The sequence below is a fragment of the Diplotaxodon limnothrissa genome, linkage group LG19, assembly GCF_057381915.1.
Source record: "Diplotaxodon limnothrissa isolate DT_005_m linkage group LG19, D_limnothrissa_male_GT1.1, whole genome shotgun sequence".
Classification (NCBI taxonomy): domain Eukaryota; kingdom Metazoa; phylum Chordata; class Actinopteri; order Cichliformes; family Cichlidae; genus Diplotaxodon; species Diplotaxodon limnothrissa.
In genome coordinates this window covers 25,804,596-25,829,195 of record NC_140614.1, presented here as the reverse complement: position 1 = coordinate 25,829,195, position 24,600 = coordinate 25,804,596, and the positions used below count along the sequence as shown (strand labels likewise).

General features: G+C 41.6%; 1 protein-coding gene across 5 annotated transcripts in view; it reads left to right on the top strand.

Annotated features, from left to right (window-relative positions):
* The first annotated feature begins 11,563 nt into the window (after positions 1–11,563).
* Positions 11,564–24,600, top strand: part of meis2a (Meis homeobox 2a) — a 79,407-nt gene continuing 66,370 nt past the window's right edge. For all 5 annotated transcript variants that reach the window (XM_085343401.1, XM_085343400.1, XM_085343398.1 and 2 more), the window contains exons 1-7: positions 11,564–12,204; positions 12,706–12,932; positions 14,525–14,666; positions 14,951–15,001; positions 15,395–15,445; positions 15,960–16,109; positions 24,257–24,371. In XM_085343401.1, the coding sequence (XP_085199527.1) occupies positions 12,193–12,204; positions 12,706–12,932; positions 14,525–14,666; positions 14,951–15,001; positions 15,395–15,445; positions 15,960–16,109; positions 24,257–24,371 (748 nt within the window). In that variant the 5' untranslated portion in view covers positions 11,564–12,192. The remainder of the gene's footprint in view (positions 12,205–12,705; positions 12,933–14,524; positions 14,667–14,950; positions 15,002–15,394; positions 15,446–15,959; positions 16,110–24,256; positions 24,372–24,600) is intronic.

Sequence of the window (24,600 nt, the reverse complement as noted above, 5' to 3'; positions counted from 1 at the left end):
CTGCACATATTTTTTTTTTAACAATGTTTACAAAGAAGAGTTTTAAGAAAAAACTCTTCAGGAAAAACTCACAGCAGTTTCAAGAGTGGAGGCTAGCAATTTCACGTGAGTTGTTAAACTTCTTTGACAGTTTCTTTACTTTTCCTCATACTGTACTACTCTCTCTTGTTCGAAAATCCCATGAAAGGGGAAAGCAAAAAAAAAAAAAAAAACAATACAAAGAGGAGGCAAAGGGGAACAGCAAGGAAAAGGAAGACTGGGTATAAGGCTGTGTCTTTGTTTACCATTCTATATTCCCATCACATGCACGTACGCCTTTGCTGCATCTCTGGGCTCTTCCCACTCTTGGCCCAGTCATTTCTGACAATGTTAATGATTTAGTGGAGAGCCCTCCACAACGGATGATTTGTGACATGTAGGAAGGCTCGAAACGAGGGAGGACTAGGCAGGTTTCTGTGGGGAGTGTTTGGGATCCAGGGATGCCTTGAAGATAGTGATTCATTATATTTAAGACAAGTGTGACATCCTACTTCAAGGAAACAGCACACATATGTATGGAGGGGGAGATTTTTCGGGTGGCCAAAGTGGGGAGGGGTAGGTAAGTACAAAGGAATGCCTCTGTGTTTTTGGAGATGACATAGGGAAAGGAGGCAGGCATATGGAGACGGCAGACTGGAAAATAATGGGTAATGGAAGAATTTAGCCTGAGGCTATATGCCTGCTTTGCCTACTTCTGTATAACTAGTATATTTATAATTCAAATACATACCTTTAATAATTAACCACCAGTGAATATTAAAGGAGAATGTGGGATATCTCTTCTACAGATGGAGTCAGGTGAAAACAGGATTAAATTTCAAATTTGACAACAGCACAGAACAAAGGACCGGAGAGCAAAAACAAAAAGTTGTCTGGCGTTTTTGGGCCAATTCCTTATTTTGTGTTGGTGTAAACAAATAGCAGTTTTGTATAAACGGGACATTTATTATACATACATTTATTTTAAGATAAGATAAGATAAGATAACCTTTATTAGTCCCACACGTGGGAAATTTGTTTTGTCACAGCAGGAAGTGGACAGTGCAAAAGTTATGACGCAAAAATTAGAATACAATAAGAATAAATACAGTACACAGCTGTACAGAATAGAATAAAATAATATACTATATACAGTAGAATAAAATAGAATAAAAATATACAATAAGATAAAAATAGAATACGAATGCTATATACAACTGAGTAAAAATACAACGATGCCAGAAAAGATTATTGCACTTAGTGTTATTGCACATGTGTGGATGTGTGTGTTTGTTCAGTTAAAGTCTTTGTTGTGGAGTCTGACAGCAGTGGGGAGGAAAGACCTGCGAAATCTCTCCGTCCCACACCGTGGGTGCCGCAGTCTCCCACTGAAGGAGCTGCTCAGTGCTGTCACAGTCTGCTGCATGGGGTGGGAGACGTTGTCCAACAGGGATGACAGCTTAGCCGCCATTCTCCTGTCACTCACCACCTCCACTGGGTCCAGAGGGCATCCTAGAACAGAGCTGGCCCTTCGGATCACCCTGTTCAGTCTCTTCCTGTCCCCAGCAGAGATGCTGCCGCCCCAGCAGACCACACCATAAAAGATAGCAGAAGCCACCACAGAGTCATAGAAGGTCTTCAGGAGTGGGCCCTCCACCCCAAACGACCTGAGTCTCCGCAGCAGGTACAGCCTGCTCTGCCCTTTCCTGTAGAGGGCGTCTGAGTTATGAGTCCAGTCCAGTCTGTTGTCTGTTATTTATACACAATAGTGAGTTTCCGTATCTATAAAATTTGAAGTAATAAACCGTCTTAGTGTTCCTGGGTTAAAAGATATGTTTATTCACTGTACTTTCATTTCTGTTAAAGGGCAGTTAGTCACCATCTGTACTGTAATCTAGCCGAGGGCTACTCCCTGGAAACATACGTCTAGAGTTACACAAGCAAATATCTCACTGATTTTCTCCGAGTGTCTCATTCGCTGTTTATCACTGTGAACTTTTTATCTCTGCTCTAATCTCATCAGCCTCACTGTACCAGAAATGTTGACAACCTTTTGTCTAACCGCAGCGTGGCGAATCCACATCACCTACGACATCCGTGCGACTGAGTGATAGCGATCAGCTCGCGTTAAACTCCAATCCTGCTTTACATTCAATTACATAATTTCAGCCACATTTAGGCAGCTGCAATTTGGAAATAAGAGCGCATTGAAATTCGGTGTATTTATGCCGCGCTCCGAGTGTGCCTTTTTAAATAAAATATCCCAGAGGACAGTGTGTTTTGTAGTCTGTACACAAGTGGCACACAAGAGCTCTCACAGACTGTGTCATTCGATGTTATGCAAACACCAGAGTTCAACAAGAATCGATGTATTTGCATATTCTGGATCTTAAATGTGTTCTGCTTTTTTTTTGCATCTGTGCAAGCCCCATTTCTATCTCGGCTCTTTGATGTAGCTCATACATATTGACGAACCCATTCAAGAAACCAACCGTGTTAACTAAAGCATGAGCTCAATTTGTGTATCCTCTTTTTTTTAAAAATGGAGCATTAGTTTGTCCCATTTATATTTCCTGGGTTAATTAGCAAGTGAGAGATTGGACAATTAGTTCATCCATGCTAATTGATTATAATATTACAACCCAGTGATGATAAGATGAACATAGTCTTCGTTCTATATTCCTCTAAGGGATTGAATAATATATACAATGCTTTTGCGTAATGAGGGTTTTAAAAGGACGCAGCAACTAGGGAAATTGTTAATTCATTTCCGCTCAGAGTTTTTCAGGACACAAATGACTTGAATGGCAAGGATGCAAGCATCTTATGGTCCTTTTTGCTTTTGAGTCACGTCAACGCAAATGATGTGCATCACTGGTTCCTTTTTTTTTTCTTTTTTGGAGGGGCCAATCTGCATTTTGAATCTATATAAAGCTTCTACTTGAGTGAAGCTTCTTCTACTCAAGCAAACGTTATGAGTGTAAAATTACACTTTATTTAACTCTTCACTGCTCCTTCCTTGTTCTTTACCCAACCATACAGACCCAGCTCTCTTCTTAGTTGTCAAATATCTGCAATTTGAAGATCAGGTATGGCCCTCTAACCACCTCTCACTGGTGGCCCCACTCGAGCTCCATCATAGTGTGACAGTTTGTCATGAGGCCGCAAAGCTTAGCGGAGGGAAAAAAAAAACAAAACACTTCAGGAATGTGTGCCAATGGAGTTCACCTGGAAAGTTAAACAGGAAGCGCTCAGACTTTCATGTTATTCGTTTTAGAGTGGTCATGCCCCTGATTTTGATGTAAGAGAAACGTTTCTGTGCTCTGCTGTTATCATCAACTTTCTTTGCCTTTTAGCCATGATGTTAATTATGTATACCGTATTCATACATATTTTGCATGTTCTGCTTGATAATTATTGCTCTCTATTTCTTAACAGCTTTTCTTCAATTTCTTCAGCCTCACCGGAAGAATGTTTTTTTGAAATATGACCCATTTCACCTCAAAATGTTCATCCTCAGGTACAGCAAATAAAAAAACAAGATTCAAGTATTACAGTTCTATGCTGTGCTTAATAATTAATCGCCCATCCCATCACACTATGAATATTTACATGCAAAGCGTCCCTGGGAGCCATCCATATGCCAGAGGGAGGGAAGTCTGTGTGTTTATAGCATTAAACGCTCAAATATCGTCACAAACCCCATTTCGCCTCCAACCATGAAAAACACTCACTAAAGCATTGCAAGCATTTTATTTGGTGTTGCACAATGTAACCTATTCAACTCCCATTTAGACGTGGAGAGTCAGATTACAGGTACTCTCTCTATGCTGAACAGAAATCCCAGGATGCCGCTTGTCTAGTTCGAATGTGAAGGGATCAGAAATGAGGTTTTTTTTTCTTTAGGTGCTGTTTCTAGAGCAATGACATTGTTCTCTGAGGCCGACCTCCACTTAATGTGTCAAAATGTCAAAGGTCCCATTGTCAGTGCTGATTGAATTGAGGTGTAGAAGAAATTACACAGTATATTAAATTATGTAGTGAAAGCAGAAACGTGCGGTGGGAGCAAAAAGCGTGTGTGCTGATTTAAAAAAGGGGAAAAAAAGTTTTAGACTGTAATACTTTGAGCAAGAAGAAAATCAAAAACAAATATTGCTCATTATAAATGATTATGTGGTTCTGCAGCTGAGGACTTGCACTGCCAAACATTAATGCACTATTCAGTTTTAATCCTGGTGACTACCTTCTCTTTATTCCTCCCTTTGTATGTGATCCAGAGATATAGAAAAAGTGCTGCTGCAGAACATTGGAAACACGGCGTAACCGTGCTGCCTGTGACTGCTGCTTCAGAGTACAATATCATTCATAAATTTCCAACCTTTGACCTCTGAGGGAGACTCAGCAGGATGCACATCAGGAGGGTCCGGGGATATAGCAAAATTCATCTTGTTAAAGTTGCACTGTGGCCACTTTAAAGGATACACAAGCTAATAATGGATAAGTGGGATATGTTATACAAATAAATATGCTGTTACTAGTGAACCTGGGCATGTTTGGCTCTGTTGCTCCCATTGGTGATATTTATCCAGGAAGGGAAGGCTGAATGTTGTTGTTGCCTCCCTGCAGGTCCCCGAGCTCTCAGATCTCCTCTCTGTCTCCTGTGCGGATAAGTAGTGGCTGCAAAGGCAATGCCGGTCTTTGATATTTCACTCCTCATTTGAATCAGTGGTCGCTTTATTTGACAATGCCAGGTAATTACTCGGGTACCTTGCTTGATCATGTGAACTCCTGCAGAACCAGAGCAGAGGGAGGGAGCGAGGAACGGAGGGAGTTTTGGGAAGGAGGGTGGTGTACTGGGCTGTGAGAGAAGATGGAAATGGCAATGCATAAACAGAAAAAAAGCAGGGGGACCAAAACAAAACACACAAACACAAACAAACCATCTGCATTTGTTTACCTGCACTGTTTCACAAGGGGGGGGGCATGCGTAAGAGCTGAACTGTGTTGTGTTAAGCAAGTCCGATTTGGTTTTAAATTGTCCAGCAGTGCTTTTTGTAGTGGGGCTGGCCCATACTGTGAAGGGAGTAAGCAAAAGGTCAGACCGTGCAGGTTACAAACAGATGCACTTAAGTGCATGCTTACCACCATTCAAATCAATAGGGCTGTCTCATGGGTTGAGTCATTTGATTCGTTATAGTCGCTGTGGCATAGGGGGAAGAGCGGGGTGTCAGCTAATCCCGGGGTTGGAGGGTCGATCCCTGGCCCCTCCACGTGCTTTGGGCAACAGAGCAAAACTCAACTTGTGCGAGCCATTTGCTATATGTACCAGACAGGGGAATGAGTCAGTGAAAACTTACTGAAAGTATGTTTTTTTAAAAAGAGAGAGAATCAAATGAGAGTTTTGAAACATTTTAATTGCATTTAGATTCAAGAATTTATAATTAAGTCATAAGAATCACAAAATACACAATACATTTATTTTCAGAGAAAAAAACAAAACATTTTTTAATAAAGGCTATTTATGATACAGGCTAAAATATATGTGTAAACAACAATAAATGCAATGTCTTCATTAACAAAGTAAAAAATAAATGCTGATGCTTAGTTTTTGTATTTCAAATGGCTTTGATATGGGGTCCTTATCAATGATGTTTATTGAATAAGAGAGCAGTGTTTACTCTGTTGTGTGACTGGAATATCAAACCCCCTCGCACCACGTGAATGCAGCTGCGTTCAGGCTGACTAACTGAGCTCTCCTCAGAGGAAACCAGCAGACAACTGAGGCATGGACCTGAAGTTTAACTGAAAGCCTGTGCCAGCAATAAATAAAAATAAAAATAAATAAAAAAATTAATCCGTTTCCTATAGGGATGCCGGAATATTAAAGAGGATTTTTATCGGTAGAATTTTAAGTAATAAATGCATTTTTTTTCTACACACACGCGCGCCACAAATCTCAAGAAAAGCCGTGACCGGATAAAGGGAGCAGGTATTGTAATGGTTTGCCTGTGTACTAATTCATTAAAGCTCGCTATAAATAAAGAAGAATGACGGAAGTCACGTGAGCCTCTAAATATATCTTGTCTTGGGGAAGTTTTTTGCCTTTTTCTCACCTTTAATTAATTTTTCCAATAAAGCAGCTGCCACCTGTGTACACACACACACAAATATATATTTATATTTGTGATATTTTATATTTTGACATCTAAATTTAAAAAAGGGAAAGAGAAAAATCTGCCACACTCGAGTTTTAACGTCGTGCGCGTTATATCCGCTCTGGGCAGGTTTGCAGGCGCTTGGAGTCTGCATTTACAGTTTTATTCGCCTCCTAATCTTGAACCGTGGCGGACCTCCGCACTCACGTTTCCTCTCTTCCGCGCTGGACAAACAACAGAAGAGCCGCATTTATATTCGTTTCAAAGTGGAGAGGGGAATTAAGATAATTTAATAAAGACTTAAACCGCTGGGGTGTCTCTGTGGCGCCTAAAGACACGTTTCCTCTGATCAGCGGAGGAGGGCGACTTTATTGGACGTGTTTCTATTTCCAAATCCGCATAACGGCCAACGATGCATGTATTTCCTATAATGCAGATAAGGGAGAGAGGGTTTGATATGTAATAAAAGGTGGGTCTGCGTCGCCTGTTTAAGCCCCTTAAGCCTGATAAATGATGAGCGACAGAGGCACAGCAAGAGGGTCACCGCTATTAACTCCTCGGTTTCCCGGCCTCCACTTAAACTTCTCTCAATTACATGTGGTAATGTGGCTGGATACGGGACTTAGAGGCTTCGACCTGTTCAGGAAGACTGAAATAAAATAAAATGAAAGAAATGAAAAAGAAATCATAGTCAAATCTTTGCAGTGTTTTTAGGTTGCCCCTAAAGCCACGTGTTCAGGGGAAAACACAGGGATTACGGTCTGTGGCGTTACTAACGCATGCACACCAGGTATTCTTGGACAAACACCCAATGCAAGCTCATTAAATCAGCATTTGGTGTATCCGAGCAGGCGTTAACGACGGGCTCTAATCTCGGCAGTGACCTGCTCAAACTGTGTCACAGCCGAGCAGAGCTGAGACTCTCTCTGCAGAGCGGCTGCACGCACTGAGGAGGGGAAATATTAGTAGCTTGGGTAGTTTGATAAGGGGGGGAAAGGAATTTTTTTTTTATAAATGTATGGGGAAAATGCGTTGGGGAAATACATCAATATATAATTTTATACGTGAAAGATTTTTTTCCTGTAAAAAGAAGAATAAAAACTAAATCACTTTCCAGCATTAATATTTTATAAATAGTTTTTTAGGTGCTGAGGTTGTTTCCAGAATCGTGATGTGAATCGATTTGCTGACTTTCTTGTGCCTTTCTTGCGTAAAAGCCTGTAAAACGTTGAATTTGTTTATTAGTTTATTTCAAAATCGCTCATAACAGAAAAAACCCGGATTTTCAGATTATTATTAAAATAAGCACGTGAGCGTTCTTATTAAGTGCTGTTGGTTTTCTTTGTCCAGTTTATTTAGATTTATGTGGCTGCAGAATTGATTTCAAAATTGGCTAAAAAAAAGAAACAAATAAAAAATCAGATAAACTCAATAACACAAAATATACGCGGTGCCTTAAATTAAATGCAGGCTAGGGCTGATAAAGGCCAACTTTTTTTTCCTCTTTTGTGTCACACAGTGACCGTCTTATAATAGAATCAAATATAAAGGGCGCAGACATTTGAACTTAATTTATTTTTGAAGCACCACAAGAAAACAAATGGCAGATTATAAAAAAATGCGTACACTATTTAGATTAAATCAGTAAAACAAAAACAAGGCATTTTATAAAGTTCAGTTTTTGATTTATGACCTCCGGTACCTCAAGAATAAACAGTTTAATGGAGCTACCTTTAATTTTAATTTTAAAACACATTTGCGTGGTCATTTTTCTGGGGATTTATTTCGTGTTAATGTGCTTAATTAAGATTGGCGTATTTTGTGGGCCTTCTTGCCTTTGTGGCAAATCTCTCGACGGCTCGGAATTCGCTGTGGCCGCCAGGTGTCGCTAGAGGGCAGCATATTTCATACCGAGCCTGTGAGGAGGGGGGGGGAAGCCGCGGTTACGTTTTGTCTTGGTCTCCTCGCTCTCTCTCTCTCGCTCTCTCTCCCCTCCACCCTTTACTAACCCTCTGACACCAGGCTCCGAGAATCGGTGGAGGGGAAAATGAGGCTTTGGAGCTGAAGAATTTACAGTTAGTCGCGAAACTTTTACAAGTATTTGAGTTGCTCACTCCGCTTTCTGAAACCCTATAGTCACATTTCACTCCGGGGTCATAAAGAGTTCAGACGCAGAGGACTGAGGTAATGTTTTGTGAAAGAAGGAAACAAAAAAGGGGGCAAAATATTCTAAACAAATGATGAATAAAATATTATAAAATATGTAATAATTAAATAAATAAATAAACGTATAGTATATGGAGCTGGTAATTATGGATTAATTAACAGTCTTCTGTGGAATTGGAGACATCAAGAAAATGTCGAACTGACTTGTTTTTATTGAGCGCAAAATTAAATGCTGAAGTAAAATTCTGTCAAACTACGTGATTATTTTTTTTATTATTATAATTTTTAGGAACTGGTGCAAACAAACAAAAAGACACTGCAAGGTTTTTATTTTCCGCGCTCCTCCTTCAGTCAGTCCATGAGCCTGTCTTATCTCAACCTCTCTACACATTAGCTTTCCTAATTTGCATAATCTCAAATACTGAAGTGGGCCAAAGAAAGAACAAAGTTACAAACAAGATTAGGGCGATTTTATTTGTTCCTGCGGTTGAGGGCCAATTGTTTTTTCGGGAGTGTTTAAGGTCACTAAGAGGATTTGAAGCTCGTTTCATATCAGTGATCTTTTTGAGGGAATTAAATCAACAATGCATTTCTCTCCATATTTAGCAACAGGCTTGTGTGTGTGAACAACCGAGCCCTGCAGGGCAGGAGAGGGGGAGAGGGATTGTAAGTCCCGCAAAGAGTAAACAGAGGAGTGGGACTTGGAGTGCTGGTGCTCGGGTGGCGCGCAGGCGGTCCTGGTGCACCTTGGGATGTGACATGCAGTGGATCTTTAGCCTGGTGACTGTCACAGTAGTGTTTTCCTTGAAATGGATCCTCTCCCCCCCTAATGAATCCAAACGCAGCTGGCCATGTCCCACACGGACACCGAGAGCTTTAACCCTAAACTGACCTCAATTTGACACCACCAGATGAAATTTTACCGCCTGTTAATGCCATCTACTGATTTTCTTTTCTCCCTCAAACGCGCGGGAGTTGTGCACCTGAAAAGAGCTTTAACGTGAAGAAACATAAAACTACTTTAAAAAGTCTAATTGTCTGTGTTAGGTGTCCTCCTGGAGGTATCTTCCTTGTAAACGCCGTCAGGTTATAAGCTGGGGAGTTTAGGTTGGCACATGTCTTGTTTATGAGGAAAATTAATTTTAATTAACCATTGAGTGAATGATGATTAAAATGAAATTGGAAAATTAAACACCGACTTGTGTAATGCCACATAAAAAAAGTTGTTATTAAGCAGATTTAATAACCTAAATATTGTCACTTATGAAGTCTCGTGTTTATAGCTTTCATTAATTACTCGAGTAAATTTATCACAGAAGAAAAGAGCTTAAAATTTCACGTCGTTGGGAGTCATTGCCGCAAGTTTTATAGGGAAGGATGTGTGTCTGTGGAGCCGTACATTGGACACGCATAATTAGCTTCTCCTATTTTCACACGCTCTTCGGGTGTTTACATCACTCTCCTCCGGGGCAAATCACATATTTTGCTGAATAAATGTGGGGGGAAAAACAACAAAAAATATGAAATTCGCAAAATCTAAAAGTATGCAAATAGGAAAAAAAAAATAACGATAAGATTCGGATTTGCTAAGCTGTATAGTGCAAACGTCACCTAAGCTTAAAAAGAAAGAATTTTGTCTGCATTTGTCTAGTCCAGCCTCACAACTTTCCCCATGCTGCGCCCCGAAAGGACGCGCGCTCACAACAAAGCAGTAGATACAATAAGGTTTATGCTACTTACCATGGTTGTCCAAAGAAGGAGGATGAAAAAAAAGTCAAGCGTTAGTGCACAAATCAATATGAACGACAATATTTAGCTTATGAAAATATCAGTCTTCAATAGCAGAGTCTGCCGGGCTGGTTGTGTTTACAGAGTGTGAGAGAGACTTGGAGACGGTGAATGCCTTGGCTCTCTGCGCACTGCTCTGCTGCTCCTTCCCGGGGTATTGCACGTTGAAATGTCCACACAGCCGTTTGTCAAAGCCTGCAGTCCTACACTTCCCACCCCCCTTTATGCCAACAAACATAACTGTTGTCACGCTTTCATGTATTAAATCTTTTTCATTTTTTTAAAAAACCCTTCTATTTCCGTAATCGACCCTGAACAGCTCTGCTTTGTATTTTGTTTGTTGGGAGAGTTTATTGACCCTCCAGCAGTAGCCACAGCCTATCTCCCTGAGCGTGTCTACCTTAATCCTAACCTGTGAATAATTAATTCCCACCATCAAAAAATGTCACGGAGCAATAAATGGAGCCTTTATGTGAGAACCTATCAATACAGCCATGATGCCATATTAGCACTGATGGAGCTAAATATTAAAGGGGATAGATGGCCTGCTTCTGTTTTGAGCGTAAAAGTGCTCAGGCTCCAAAGAGGGCTTCACTGCAATCGATGGCCGGAGCGTTGCTCCTCCTCTAAACTTCAATCTCCACACATGATTGATGATCTCGGGGAGCTTTGATAATTGACTACTCTGAGGTAAGGAACGAGGTTCTATCAAGAGACGGGATTGGACGAAAGAAACACACAAAATTACTTTCTCCACAAAAGCTTTTTTTCCGCTTGGAAAAGTTCATTCTGGGCTTAGAGGGGTGCTGCGCGCCGTTTAATTGCTAAAAAAGACCAGAGCAATAATTAGCAGTGAGATTAGGAGGTATTACTGAGATACTGAGTATGCACACCGGCTTATAACCACAAAACAGAAAACAAGTAAGCGTCGTGCTCATATATTAAAGTCAGCATTCATAAGATCTCGTTGTAATAGCTTTCTATCAATGAAAATAAAGACGTAAAATATTTATTTTGCCGTGCGTAAAAGTTTGGACTCGTAGTGCGCAATTCTGCTCTAAATGTAGCATTTTATTGTTGTTATTATTATTTTCATAATTCATGCAGATACATTCAGTCGGTGTTATGTTTAGTTCAGCTCGGAGCATTTGTAGCCGAAGTGTTTACAAGTGCCCGCTCTGGTAAACCTCTCTCATTCAACCTTTTTCTGCTGTTTCTTTAGGACGCTTATCGGCGAAGAAGAATTGGGTGGGAGTTGGAGCTGTTCTGCGTTGGCTTTTTACCCCCAGTGTGGAGTTGAAGTCGTCCCTGTGCCTCGCATATACTCTGCATATCACAAGATTTGGTCTCTCCTCTCTCTTTTCTGGAGCTGCTGTAGGACTGGCTATGGCCACCACTACTTCCGGGATCCGTCATTTCATTCGCCCACCGCTCAGCGCTGCGAACTGACTCTGTTTCTATAAGCAAGCTAGCAGCCAACCTGCCAACACTCGCTGACACTCACTCATCTCAGTCTCGCCAGATAGACGAAATACCTACGGGGGAAAGAAAGGAGAGATCTGAATCGCAATCTCTTAATTTCGACTGCTTTTTTCTTTTTTTCTTCTTCTTTTTTTTTTTTACAGTGATAATAAAACAAGATAGCGATCTGGAGGCATTAAAGGAGACGCGGACTTGCGGGATGAAAACGGACTAAAAAGATTCGTCCTTCTCTTGAACATCATCACCAACCGTCATTCATTCATTACCTTGACAACCTCTGGCTTTGATTGACAGCTGGAGTGGCAAAAAGCCATGAGACACGACAGTTTAGTTACATGCAGGTTGTTGATGGGCCGATTGTAACCTTCACTTTGGCGCATTTTTTATTTTTTTTTCCAGGAAAGAGGGTAAACAAGAAAAATTGCAAAACTCCCTGATGCTACGCTTTCAACTGAACCACACTGGCGAATAGGAGAGTTCGCAAAGTTGGTTGAAAAAGGAATCTTGCCACTAAATCACTTTCTAACCGGGACTGGGATATTAAATATACGACAGATTCAGGAGTTTATTGGAGCGCAGCCTGATGGCGCAAAGGGTAGGTTTTTTAAATCTGCTACACTTACCTGTTCAAATCCACTGTAGGGAGGCCATCGTATCGCTAACCTCTTGTCGGGTGGTGGCAAATTTACAAAGTATTCCCATCAAAGCAGTTATATTTGACATTTTTGCAGCGCTCTCACTCTTCAAGCAAAGTGACAGCCTCTACTTTTACCGACAGCCTCCACGACAGCCGTGGAGCAGTTTCACAGAGGACTCCAAACTAATTCGATCTATTCGCCCACCAAACTCTGTTCCGCGGAGCTCCCAACTTATTATGTTTTTGGTAATGACACACCGAGTAGCAGATATAATATATCACACTTTTCTGCCCTGGCTGCAGCGTAATTTTCCACTGCGAACGCTTTTTTTTTTTTTACTTTCTTCTTTGAGTTTGTTCAGAATGACACGGCATGCTTTACTTTATACATTTGTTAAGAAAAGAAAAAGTAGCTTAACCGGAAAGTCGGCTGACTTTTGTTCTAATTTTAATTCCTAGTACGATGAGCTGGCCCATTATGGTGGGATGGACGGAGTCCCGGCGTCGATGTACGGGGACCCGCATGCTCCCCGGCCGCTTCCCCAGGTCCACCACCTGAACCACGGACCGCCGCTGCACGCCAGCCAGCACTACGGAGCCCACGCTCCTCATCCGAACGTTATGCCCACCAGCATGGGCTCCGCTGTCAACGACGCTTTAAAGAGGGATAAAGATCAAATTTATGGGTAAGGTTTACACACGGATCTTATACGCGCTCACGCACCTTTCCCCCCCTCAACTTTGCAGCTTTTCTTTAAGTTTGCTTTGTTGGAGTTTCTCTCCCACTACTAAATTTAAATAGTGTTTTGTGCAGGTTTGACCGCAATTTTGGACCTCTATTGTTGGTTAGGGGAGTTTTGTTGATGTGTAATTTTACACTCATTGTACAAGGCATCGAGCAGCCTGCAGCAAGTAAGAGTATGAGCCTTAAGCTTGAAATACAAGCTGTAGAATAACATGGGAGCTCGCTGTTCATAGTCCAACCTCCAAATACAGAGACTGCAAAGAATTATGATAAAAAATTATTTTTTAACATCATTGCAATTGCTCCATAGTGCAAAGTGTGCCTTGTAATATCGCTGCACACTAATATTCCTCCATCGTAAACACAGGCTATACTTATTAAAACGTTCTTGTTCCTGCATGCAAATATATTGTAAAGGGTTTCAAAAATAGTTTGCAGTGACACACACACATACACACACACACACATACACAGCCAGCGCGTTACAACACATTAAATGTCTTTATAATTTTATCACATTAATCTACAATAATGTAAGAACTGGCAGGCTACTTACTACTGAGGGCAAAACTAAAAAAAAAAATGATTACAGATAATGCTCACTAATACGTACACAGTAAGTGCTATAATCCCGATATAATCTGGGATGTGGTGTAGAGTAAATCTAGCTCATCATTTCTATTTTTCTTGCGTTTTCATATGGGAAATTGACTCTATTCTCTTTAATACCTAAATATATACTTATCACAATTAACTAAAAAGCCATTGTCAGATTTATCCAGTTGTCGCTGGTGATAGAAATAAGGAGTTTGCTGAAATTATAATCTGCATTTTAAAATGATTTGGGCGATTGCCTCAAGATGTTGGATGACTGTAACAACTGGAAGATAGAGTTTACACATTTCACCTCTGTGAAACGATGAAGATGTAGGCCTGTGTTAAAACAGCAGTGATAATAATATTAAAGTCTTCGGTGACGACGTCTTAAGTGTAACTCTGTGTTTTTGTTTTTATCCCTGGCGACCGTATAATTTCTTAAAATTCCACTGAAATCTGTCGACAGTCAGCTTTGTGTTTTGTTTGAAGTTTTGTTCACTTCTCAGTCTTTTGTCTTTCGCACTGCAAGAAATGTCTGTCTCGAGTCGATTAATAACATATGAGACCTCAATTGGTAAAAGAAAATGTACCAAACGGGGTTGTCCACATGCATGTGTTACTAGAAAACGACTAAGAAGACTTTTCTAAAATCAGACACACTGTTTTAATTGTCGCCGTCCATTTTTAACATATTTTAAGACATGTTTTGATAGTAGAGTAATAAAAAACAAAGAAACAACTAGACAGCGGGATAAAAGTAAAAACAAAAATCGAGATAAAATATGTTTTTAATTATGATTATTGTTATTATTAGTTGCAGTAAGAATTTGAAGAGCAGGGAGCCGACTAATACGCAGGTAGACTGGACATTTTTTACAGTGGGCATTGTAGAGCCGGTGTGCTGTTTGTACTCAGGCCGTGTTTCCCCTCTTGCAGTCACCCTTTATTTCCACTCCTCGCACTGGTTTTTGAGAAGTGCGAGTTGGCGACGTGTACTCCGAGGGAGCCCGGCGTAGCAGGCGGCGATGTCTGCTCTTCAGACTCCTTCAATGAGGACATTGCAGTCTTTGCCAAACAGGTCAATTTTGCAGTTTAAAAAATATTTTTGGATGGTGTGTCTGCGTCACGGCAAATAGTTTCCCGCTTGCTTTATTTTCTTTTTACAATAAAAAGTTCCCTTTTTAATTATTTGTGACTGTTGTTAATTACAGAATTTTCACTTAAAACACAAGTTTTTGCTTCTTTTTTTTTGGCTTTTTGTTGTTGTTGTTTTTTTTTTTTTTCAATTTAAAGTTGTAGCTGTGGGCCACATTCCACACATTTCATGCTAAACTAACTTTGACATTTGGTGTATTGTTTTAGGTCCGAGCAGAAAAACCTTTATTTTCATCAAATCCAGAGTTGGACAATTTGGTAAGCGCACTTCTTTGTCTCCCACTTCCAGTTCCCTCCGTCGGTATACTGAAATGTCCACAGCATCTCGAAGTAAATATGTGAACATATGATTTAGACTTCCGCACTGATGTCAGATCAGTTTAGAATTGAGGCTGTGTGACCACATTTGCCGCTGTCATTGTTCAATCTTCCCATCTAACTTACCCAGCTGACCACTGTGTAATCACATATTAGAAGTGTTAGAAGTTAAAAAATATATAATATTTGCATGCTCTCGCTGACTGTCGTGCACTCATAACTATTTTATGACACAACAGCCCGTTCTCACTTCCGAGGCGAAAAAATGTACATATACATTAATCTTGTCAGTTTTGTAATTTTAATTGTTATTTTTGCTCTTTTTCCACTCAGATGATACAAGCCATACAAGTATTACGGTTTCACCTCTTGGAATTAGAAAAGGTAATTTTTTATATATCTTTACGCTCTCTAAACTTCACCTACCACACGCACAATATGACTGCAGTGTAAGCGATATCACTAAATGTGCTCTAGAGGTAATCACTGCTGTACATATATCACGGATATGAAAAAGAACAAGAAAATAAATGCACCGAGAGACGTTCTGATGATGCTCATTTTCATAAAATATGCTGCTTTATTTAGCCAACTATCGATGCAGATGAAGTGGATATTGATAAAATATGTTAGAACCTCTTTGCCCACGTTGCTCATTGTTATTGATCTGCAGATTTGGTTTCAGCTACTCATTATTTCGCCAGCTTACGGCGTGCTGTTTATTATTATTTCTTTTCGTCGTTCAACTTGTTGCTCCGGCCTCAGGAGAATAATAAGCTCTGCAACAATTTCACTATTGTTTCCTCGCCGCCGATAATGCCTCTTAATTGAAGTTATTCTTGGACCTGGCTGAAGCGTTTCCCCATCCTGAGAAAAGGTGTTTTGTTCCCCTTTCTAGGTGCACGAGCTCTGCGACAATTTTTGCCACCGGTACATCAGTTGTTTGAAAGGAAAAATGCCAATAGATCTAGTTATTGACGAACGGGATGGCAGCTCAAAATCAGATCACGAAGAACTTTCGGGATCATCGACCAATCTTGCAGATCACGTGAGTAACACGAGCTTTTTTTGTATTCGTAATTTGTTATGTGCTGTTTTTGTCTGTCTGCATGCGCATCTGCTGCTGAAAAAGACCAGGGACACATGAGCCCTTAGTTTTCAGCAAACAATGCATTTGAGTAGCAATCGACCATATTCAAATATATATATATTTAAAACAATAATTTTATAATAATCACATTGTTTGATTTATCTAATAGAGCCAACTTTGGGGGCTACTTAGCTTCTGCTCAGTGTGTGTGACCCTGCTGTGCCATCAGTAAATAGAGCATGCTCTGTTCTGCAAGGAAAATCTGCCGATCGATGTTCTAAGGTCAAAAGCTAGATGTGATACAATAGAGTGAGTTATTGTTTTAGTCTTTTGATTAGGGGCAGTCATGTGTGCATAACGCGTCCGTGCTTGCTTGCGTGCTGGAGGCTTGAGTGGGTGTGTACGTGCGCGTGATAAAGGGTGCGCGTGCGCGTGTGCAAATCGCTGCCCTGCGTTCGTGGAGAGTGGCACGCTGAAAAAAAGACGTAAAAAAAAAACGCGAGGCAATTATCTGTTACGCAGGTTTAACGTTAAAGCAGGGTATCAACGGTAAGCTTTAGCTTTAGGCCAATATTTAAAAAGAAAAAGGCTTTATATTTGGGGGCTGTGGGAGCTGAATATGGCCTGCGCGTAAAGCTGTGGATTTTGCTGCAGAGGTGGAGAAAGTGGTAGCCTATTGAAAGAGATCTCAGAGCTAAAGGCTTACCATCAATATCAAGTTCACAAGGCATATGATGGTTCGTCTGGAGGCCTTCCATTGCTGTTGATGTTAATGTGTTTAATTGTTTCGTATTGATTGCCGTGTGGTTTGCTCTGCAGTTGCTTTCTCCTCTGCGACCCCCCCCCCCCCCCCCCCCCCCTTTATGGCTGGAGGCTCCATAATGCTAAATTCAATTATATGCACCTGAAGTACAGTAGCTTTAAATTTGAAGATCGATTGTCTGCTTTAAATTGTACATTTTCGGCGTAATAAACACAGATTCTAACTCCCCCCCTCCGCAGTATGGATAGAGCTGACAGTGTAGTACTAAGTTCATATTTGTGAATTACTGCGTCTTCTATGTCTGCGATAAAGCTAATGTTTTAGTGGGGGTGGCGGGCTGGGAGGGAAATCGGCTAGTGTAACAAAGTGACTAGTTAATATCTGCGCAGCACAAGGCCAAGCCTATTAGGAATTAAAGCAGATTTAAGTGTTATGCAAAGTCTCTGCGCTGCATCTGTTGGGTCTGGTTATAGGCCTAGTGGATTCCCTTTGAAAGCCCGTCGCCTGTGCAGGGCCACGCAGCGCGTCACACAAGGTGAAGCGAAGCGTGTTTAGCCCGAAGATGCCGATGCTGGTTTGAGAAACGGTCAAAACGGCAACATTGTGGCCCTCCAACACAAGTGTAGAAATGAGGCATGCTGTTGTTTAAAGTGCAGAGATTAGATAAACTAGCCTGTTTAGTTTCATGGCAGATGGTTGGCACTCAAGCCAATTTCCAATGGTGCCTCCAGTGCTCAGACACCAGCTTTGTCATCAGTCCACTTGTAAGAAATATTTTGATAATTAGAAAATTAAATATGCCAATAAAGCAAATCAGGAGCAGCAATAAACAAAGAAGGTTGCATGACAAGCCATTTATCTCGGGGTTGTTTGAAATGACCACCTCATTAGCTATTTAAGTTTGAGGGATTTATTTCACTTTTGTGGCACCAATGAACTTTTTATTATACCTAACTGCTGGGCTGGATTTTACTAAAGCAGGAGAAAGTCTTTTTTTCTTTTCCTCTCTCTCCTTATTTGCTTTCAGAGCTGTGTCTGTGCAGAGTAGGGATTTTTTTTTTAAAATAATGGCTACAATTTATGGAAGCATACATACTCCAGCTTATTGTTTTTAATAAATAGAGGTGCAGGGCAGTGTGTGAGAACATGTGTGCACCTCATGATGCTTAAGTGGGAATAATATTTGCAGAAAGGGGAAGAAAGCGAAACTACAGTATAGTGCAGCCATGATCTAAAAACCTTGTAATAAATAGTTAACTGCTCTAGCAGTCATTGCCACATCTATTTGAAAAGCGTCCAGCTTTGCATGCCGAAAATGTGTTTTCAGTATTTGGACACAATACACCCCCCATCCTCCCCCAAAAAAGGCATTTGGCTGCCAAACTGTGCCGATGGATGGGAAACAATTTCTGTCACTCTTGTCCTGATTTATTTATTCTATCTATTCACTTCTATTATTGGGCTCTATTTTATTATTCATTTTTGTCCTCGCATCTCATTGAGGAGAGGAAGGCGGCTTGATAGTTAGATATGCTAATTTATTTAGTTAGAATCTCACACGTCCATTTTTCTTTGCTTTGATATGCATTTTTAATATATAGCCTTGGGCTACATCTCATTTGGTGAAAGTCGGTTTTTCTGGAGAAGATCAGGCTCTTCAGTGAGGAGGCAGCCTGTTGAGCTTGTTTTTTATGTGTGCATGTTTGTGTTACCCCTTCCTTTCTATCGCTTTCTTTTTCGTTCCCGTCCCTTCCTCATACCTTACTGCGGAGCTTTAAAGTGTAGTTGTATTTACATTTGAATGCAGCGTGGTCTTAGAGATGATTGGCTTACAGCATATATCAGGATAAGGCCTCACTGACACTGTTGATTTCCCTCATTCGCTTGCGGTGACTATCTCAAGCATGTAGCCCACCCAGTGTTTCCTAACTCATTGCCCCTCCTCAGATTGACTCAATCATATTTAAAGGAAAAATAGAATTTGTATTACACATGAAGGGTGATAGGAAAAAAAACACACACACAGTGGTGTAGTTTTGCAAAAGGTTGGTGTGTGTATGTGTGTGCACTTGTCACTGGTTTGCTCTCGTCTTTTAATTAATGAATAAAATTTCTGTCTCTTCTATGCTACATCCAATTAGGGAGACAAATAGAATTAACAGTGTCTGAGTATTATCTGTTCTAATGAATTAGCCTTTGTGTCTTCTTGTGCTATTGTGCCGCTTCTTTAGTCAAGCTATTAGCAGAAGGGTTCTCATTTCTTTTATGCATATGCATTATAATGCTGCGACTGCAGTAGAATTTCTGCATAGTTTAAGATTTGCCAGACAGAAACTCTGTTGCATTCAAAGATCCCACTGCTTTGTTTTGGAGATCTTTCCTCAAGGAGTGAAAGTGCTCATAGTTATGGTATAGCTTATTTTGCAATTTGCTTGGCTGTAGAAAACAGGAGGAAAAGCCTTTTCTGCTTAGGTCTCTAGCTCTGATAAAGGCTCTGGGCGCTGTAGACCAATGGTCAAATGCACTGATGTCACAGGTTTAATCAAGTAATGCAATAGCTCATCTTGAGCCTGTGCATAAGTGTGTGTGTGTGTATTTGTGGAGGTGCGTGCCCAGGAAGATCCTGTCCTATTTCTGTACGTCACTATGCATAGTGCAGCGCATACGCAGCCCTCTGCCTGTGGACAGCGAGCCCTCAGGCCAAGCTTGCCTGCTGAACCATGCAATTTCTCAGTTTTGGAGGTGTTCTAATTCTACTAGCTTTGTCCTCCTCGAGGGCCGACTACGTTTGGATATCATGAAAACAGTGCATTGTTGACTTGGGACGCTCTGTCTGTTCTACGCAATTGTTTTGTGATGGTGGGATGTCTGGCCTTACATTTCCTATTTGAATTGTGTTCAGTGGCAGGGCCTTGTTGGCAGGCATATCTAATCATCGGTATGGTGGCTGAAGAGAGGCTATGCTAACTTGTTGCATCTTCCGCACTCCCCTATATTTGGCTGAAAGCATGGTGTAAATGACTGCAGTGATCAGGAGATTTATATTAACTTGTACATTGTTATTTTAAAGGAATGAATGAAAGCACAAGTGTTTATAACATTTTTTTTTGCCATTTGATTTTTTTGGGATATATCATATTAAGCTGTGCCAAACCCATGAATCACTTTTTAAAAAAAAAACGTAATCTCTTCTTTCTTTGCACACATAATGTACTACAGCGAGTAAAACAGCTTTTGCCTCAGAGAAAGTTTTCAGGCATAAATACAATCAGACAATCCTCCTTGTCTGTTAAAACATGCTGTGGTGAATTATTAGCTGCTAAATTAAGGACTTTTTATATTGTGGGTAATTGAGGTGGTTGTAAATGCTTAGCCGTTCAATGGAAGTGCACCTACACTTTTCTGAAGTGGCTGTATATAATTACGAGCTCAACGCAACAGAAATGTGTGAGAAGTTTTTCTCTTTCTTTGTTTATGCCATGTGGCAAGATGTGTCTTGAAATGTCACATCGCCTCATGATTTACGGCGCCGTGTGTTTCTGGTGCGTCAGCGATTCCTTACATGTTCGGCACAGGATCTCTGTAGCTGCTCCGCGCACTGATAGCTCAACATACGCGCACACGCACGCACACACACGCACACACACGCACACACACGCACAGACTCACAAGGTTAGTCGTTCTCAGCCTGTGTTACACTGCTGCTACTGCACCAGATTTCCCCCTTTCCCTCCAGGCTTCTGGGGAATTTTTGAGGGAAATTCAATGATGCTGCTAAATCAATTTTATTTGAAATTCCTAGGGATGTAGGCAGAGTGCAGTGAGGGAAGTGAAATTGTGCCAGGCAGGTGTTTGTAAATGAGAAACAGGGGACAGTGGCAGAGGAGACGGCAGCATTCTCCCACTCTCCTGCGGCCTGGCTGCACTACGAGCCTTCCTTCCCATATTGTCTCCTGCTTTTATATTAATTACAACTTGTATTAGCAGCCGCCAGTTGCTAACCCCAGCAAATAGAAAAGGCTGCCTCTAGAGACCCCTCTTCTTTTGTATCTTATTCTCTATCTAGTCCTGCTGTGTACATTTGTGTGCGCGTTTCCTCCTGCACATGTATGTGTGTTTGCTTGCTGGCATTCTCCTCTTCCTCCTGGTAACACTGCTCTTTAACACAATTAGCGAGGAGCATGGAGTGAACCGTGTTTCTCCTAATTATGCCCAGCTTTAGGGAATAGTCACATGGGCTGGAGGCCCTTTTTGTCTCTTTTGCATCTTCCCCTGTTTTATTCGAGCACTTTTTGTGTAGGTTGAAGACTGTTTGTGTGACATGATTTTTTTTCCTGCAACTTGTTTGAACTTTATCAGACCCACAGGGGTTGTGGCAAAATGGTTGTGTGTGTTTGTGTTGCACGGCGCAGTGTCTGATGATGCACCCGCCATAGCTTAGAGAGACCCACTAAATTATTCATAGGGAGGAAAGGCTGTTGCTTTTGTCGCCTTGTTGAGTGTGGAAAGTTAACACTGTTGTTTTGATATTCGTTGTCTTGTTTTGTACACACGCTTATGAATGAGCGGTGACTTACAGGTACTAAAAGAGAAGTGTGCGCTCCACTGCATATGCATTGGTCTTGTGTGCACTCTATTATTATTATTAGGTCATATAAAGTGCTGCAGTCTTCTTTTTCCACTGTAAGAGCCAAACTAACAAAGCTTTATCTACATCCCCACATAAAGGCCCATTAAATCCACAGGGTAGCAAATCACAGCAAAATATCATTCCCTTTTACACCATTAGATGAGGTGTCTTTGAATTTAATTTAGTGCCAGCGCCATTAAAAATGACACATTACTCTGCAATGATAGCTAAATTAAGTCCTATCGATTCCACTGTTGCATTAAAACCATAGCTGGCTGTGGCCGTGGCTGGCAAGTGTTAAAGGGAGAGATAGAATGAGAGAGCAGGCATGTGTGAGAGCAGTGAGCACAGTTTTTCAGGTCTGTCTTGTGTCTCGCCGGCAGTGGGTGTCTCATTGTGAGGAAGTAGAACCCAGTCATTTTCTTCTCTTGGAACAACAACAGCCCGTTCTGAGAGCCCAGAGCCCAGCTCTGCTTAAACACACTATTCACTCTGGGAGTCTGGGATTTTTACCTCTCCTTTCTTCCTTCCCTCTGTGTTGAACACGACAAAGACAAAATTAGACTGCTTTCAGGGGGTTGATGGGCTTTTCCCACATTAGGGATTTTACTTAGCCTGCGCTGTGTTGAGAATAACAGAGAATTACTATAACAACAGACCTCGTTCCCATGAAGTGTTCCATGTGTTGATCAGTGGCCCAGAGAGTGAACACATCGTAATCATCCATCGCTCTCAGTACGGGGACACTTTCCCCTTCACTCACTCTGGAGGGCTAAAACCCACGCACGGGCTATTGTTCACGTTGTCTTCTTACCCCTCTTCTGAGTAATTCTCTGAGCTCTTTATCTGATTGCCATCCGGTGAACAGCTGACGCTGAGAGGGCCTTGAGTGGAGCGCGGGGTCTGAAGGGTCTTGTGTGTTTCTGTCTGCTGTTTTCAGCTCCAAGCTGTTTGAGAAAACAGCCCGCCTTCCCCAAAAAACTTAGCAGATAAAAGGGCCTCGCTTACAGGCATAGCAGCAGCCTCGCCTCCGCAGCAGAACAAGCACCAGCACATCAGGACTGTGTGCCCAGGGGACCTCGGCAGCGGCGTGTCTTTAGTCTCTGTTTCCCTGCGAACCTCGATTAGTCTCCAGGCTCTATCCTGTCTGTCCTCTTCGAGTACAGCTTACTCTGACTGGGGCACAAAGGCAAGCAGGCAGGCTCCTCTCTGGTGGGGACTGAGGGAAAAGTTCATCAGAAACTCTGCTCAAGTTGGACAAAATGGTAAAAACGGTCTGTTTCTAGGAATATACTGTGGCATGTACGTTTTCCCTCTACTTTCATATGTATGTATATGTGTTTATGTGTGTTTGAGGGAGAAAAAAACACGTAGCGGGAACTGAGAAGTGGGTTGAGGTTTGTGGGAAGCCTTGGTGCAGGCCTGTGTTTGTTTGGCTTGGGCTCTGCTCAAGGGGCTGCTTCTCTCGGGCCCCAGACAACGTTAGGCTCAAGTTTGCCAACATTTTGTCATCATACTCAGGTGACATGTTAAACTGGGAAAGACTAGCGAGGGCTGCGTGAGCTAGGATGTCGTATCAACTCTGTGCGAGAGGCTGTTTGGAGTGCGTAGCCGATTGAGTCTGTGTTTGTGGGCACAGATGTAGTATATGACGTGATCAGTCTGTCCCTCTATTGCCTGAATGGCAGAGGAAATTCCAGCTCTAGTCTGCCTTCATGTGGCTCTGATAAAGCCTTTCCTGTACAGTAGAAAATCCTGTTTCCCTGTGTGTACTGACAGGGGAGTGGGAATGACCAGGAAAGAGAAGAGGAGCCGAGAAATTGAGCTGGACGTAGGGCAGGAGAGAATAAAGTCAACTTAAAAGCTATGAATTTGTTTATGGTTATTTCTTTGAAGTTAGCCAGCAGGGATTTTAACACTTCTTTTCACGATGCCTTTGTATATATGAAAGTGAGTGTGCGTGCATCTGTGTTTATACTTCTTGCTCTATTATGTCATTAGCATGTGTGCATAAGTGTATTTCAGCAAGCCTCTGTGGGCGTGTGTGTATGTCAGTGTGGGCGTGTACACATTTTTGGCAGATTAGCAGGAGAATCACTGTCATATCTTATTTTCATTTCTGACAGTGGTAATGATTAATGGCGGCTGTGGTGTGTTTGGACTTTTTACCTCTATATTTCTCACTTGACACGGAAGTCTCAATTGGTTATGGTACAAATGAACTGCACTGGGCTCCGCCATATGTGTTTAGACTATTACTCACAAGCGCTCTACTTGCAATGTTCAAAATCAAATGCCACATTAACGGTGCTTTGTTTTGCCCTCATACATTAATGAAACACTTTGATTACAGCGTTTTGACTTATAGCCAGTTGCGTTGGTGTATTCGTTTGTTTCTATTCAATCACTGTAGCTACTTTGATTATCTGCTAGCTGGGAAATAAAGGAGAAAAAAAGCTGCGGAAACAAACAGGCCAAGGACCTTCACGATGCATTTAGACTCTTACAGATGTCACTTTCACATTTCCAGCATTCTCATATGAACTCTCTCTCTCTCTCTGTGTTCCTTTCCTCTCTATCTTCTTCTCCTCCAACTTCTCCCCCTCCCTGCTCTCTCTCTGCTCCTGGTTTGTGGTTTGGATGGGGAATGTGGTTGGATGCACGGATGGATGGATGGATCCCACGCTCGCTTTCTCCTTTTTCAAACCTCAGAACCCAGCTTCCTGGAGAGACCACGATGACGCCACCTCCACACACTCAGCCGGCACACCGGGGCCCTCCAGCGGGGGACATGCTTCACAAAGCGGTGACAACAGCAGTGAGCAAGGTGAGTCAGTACAGAAATGGGCATGCACATGCATGCACATTCGTAACACATGCGCACACATTGGTCTAGTTTTGCGCTCAAGCCCTAGCACATAAACATACATAGATTTATGCAGGACATATTAATCATCACGCATGGATTTGCCAACTCTTCACTTTAACCCTGTCTAATGTGAGCTCTATAGTGAATAGGTGGCACATCTCTCTTTACACATGTCCCAGTCCCTTTC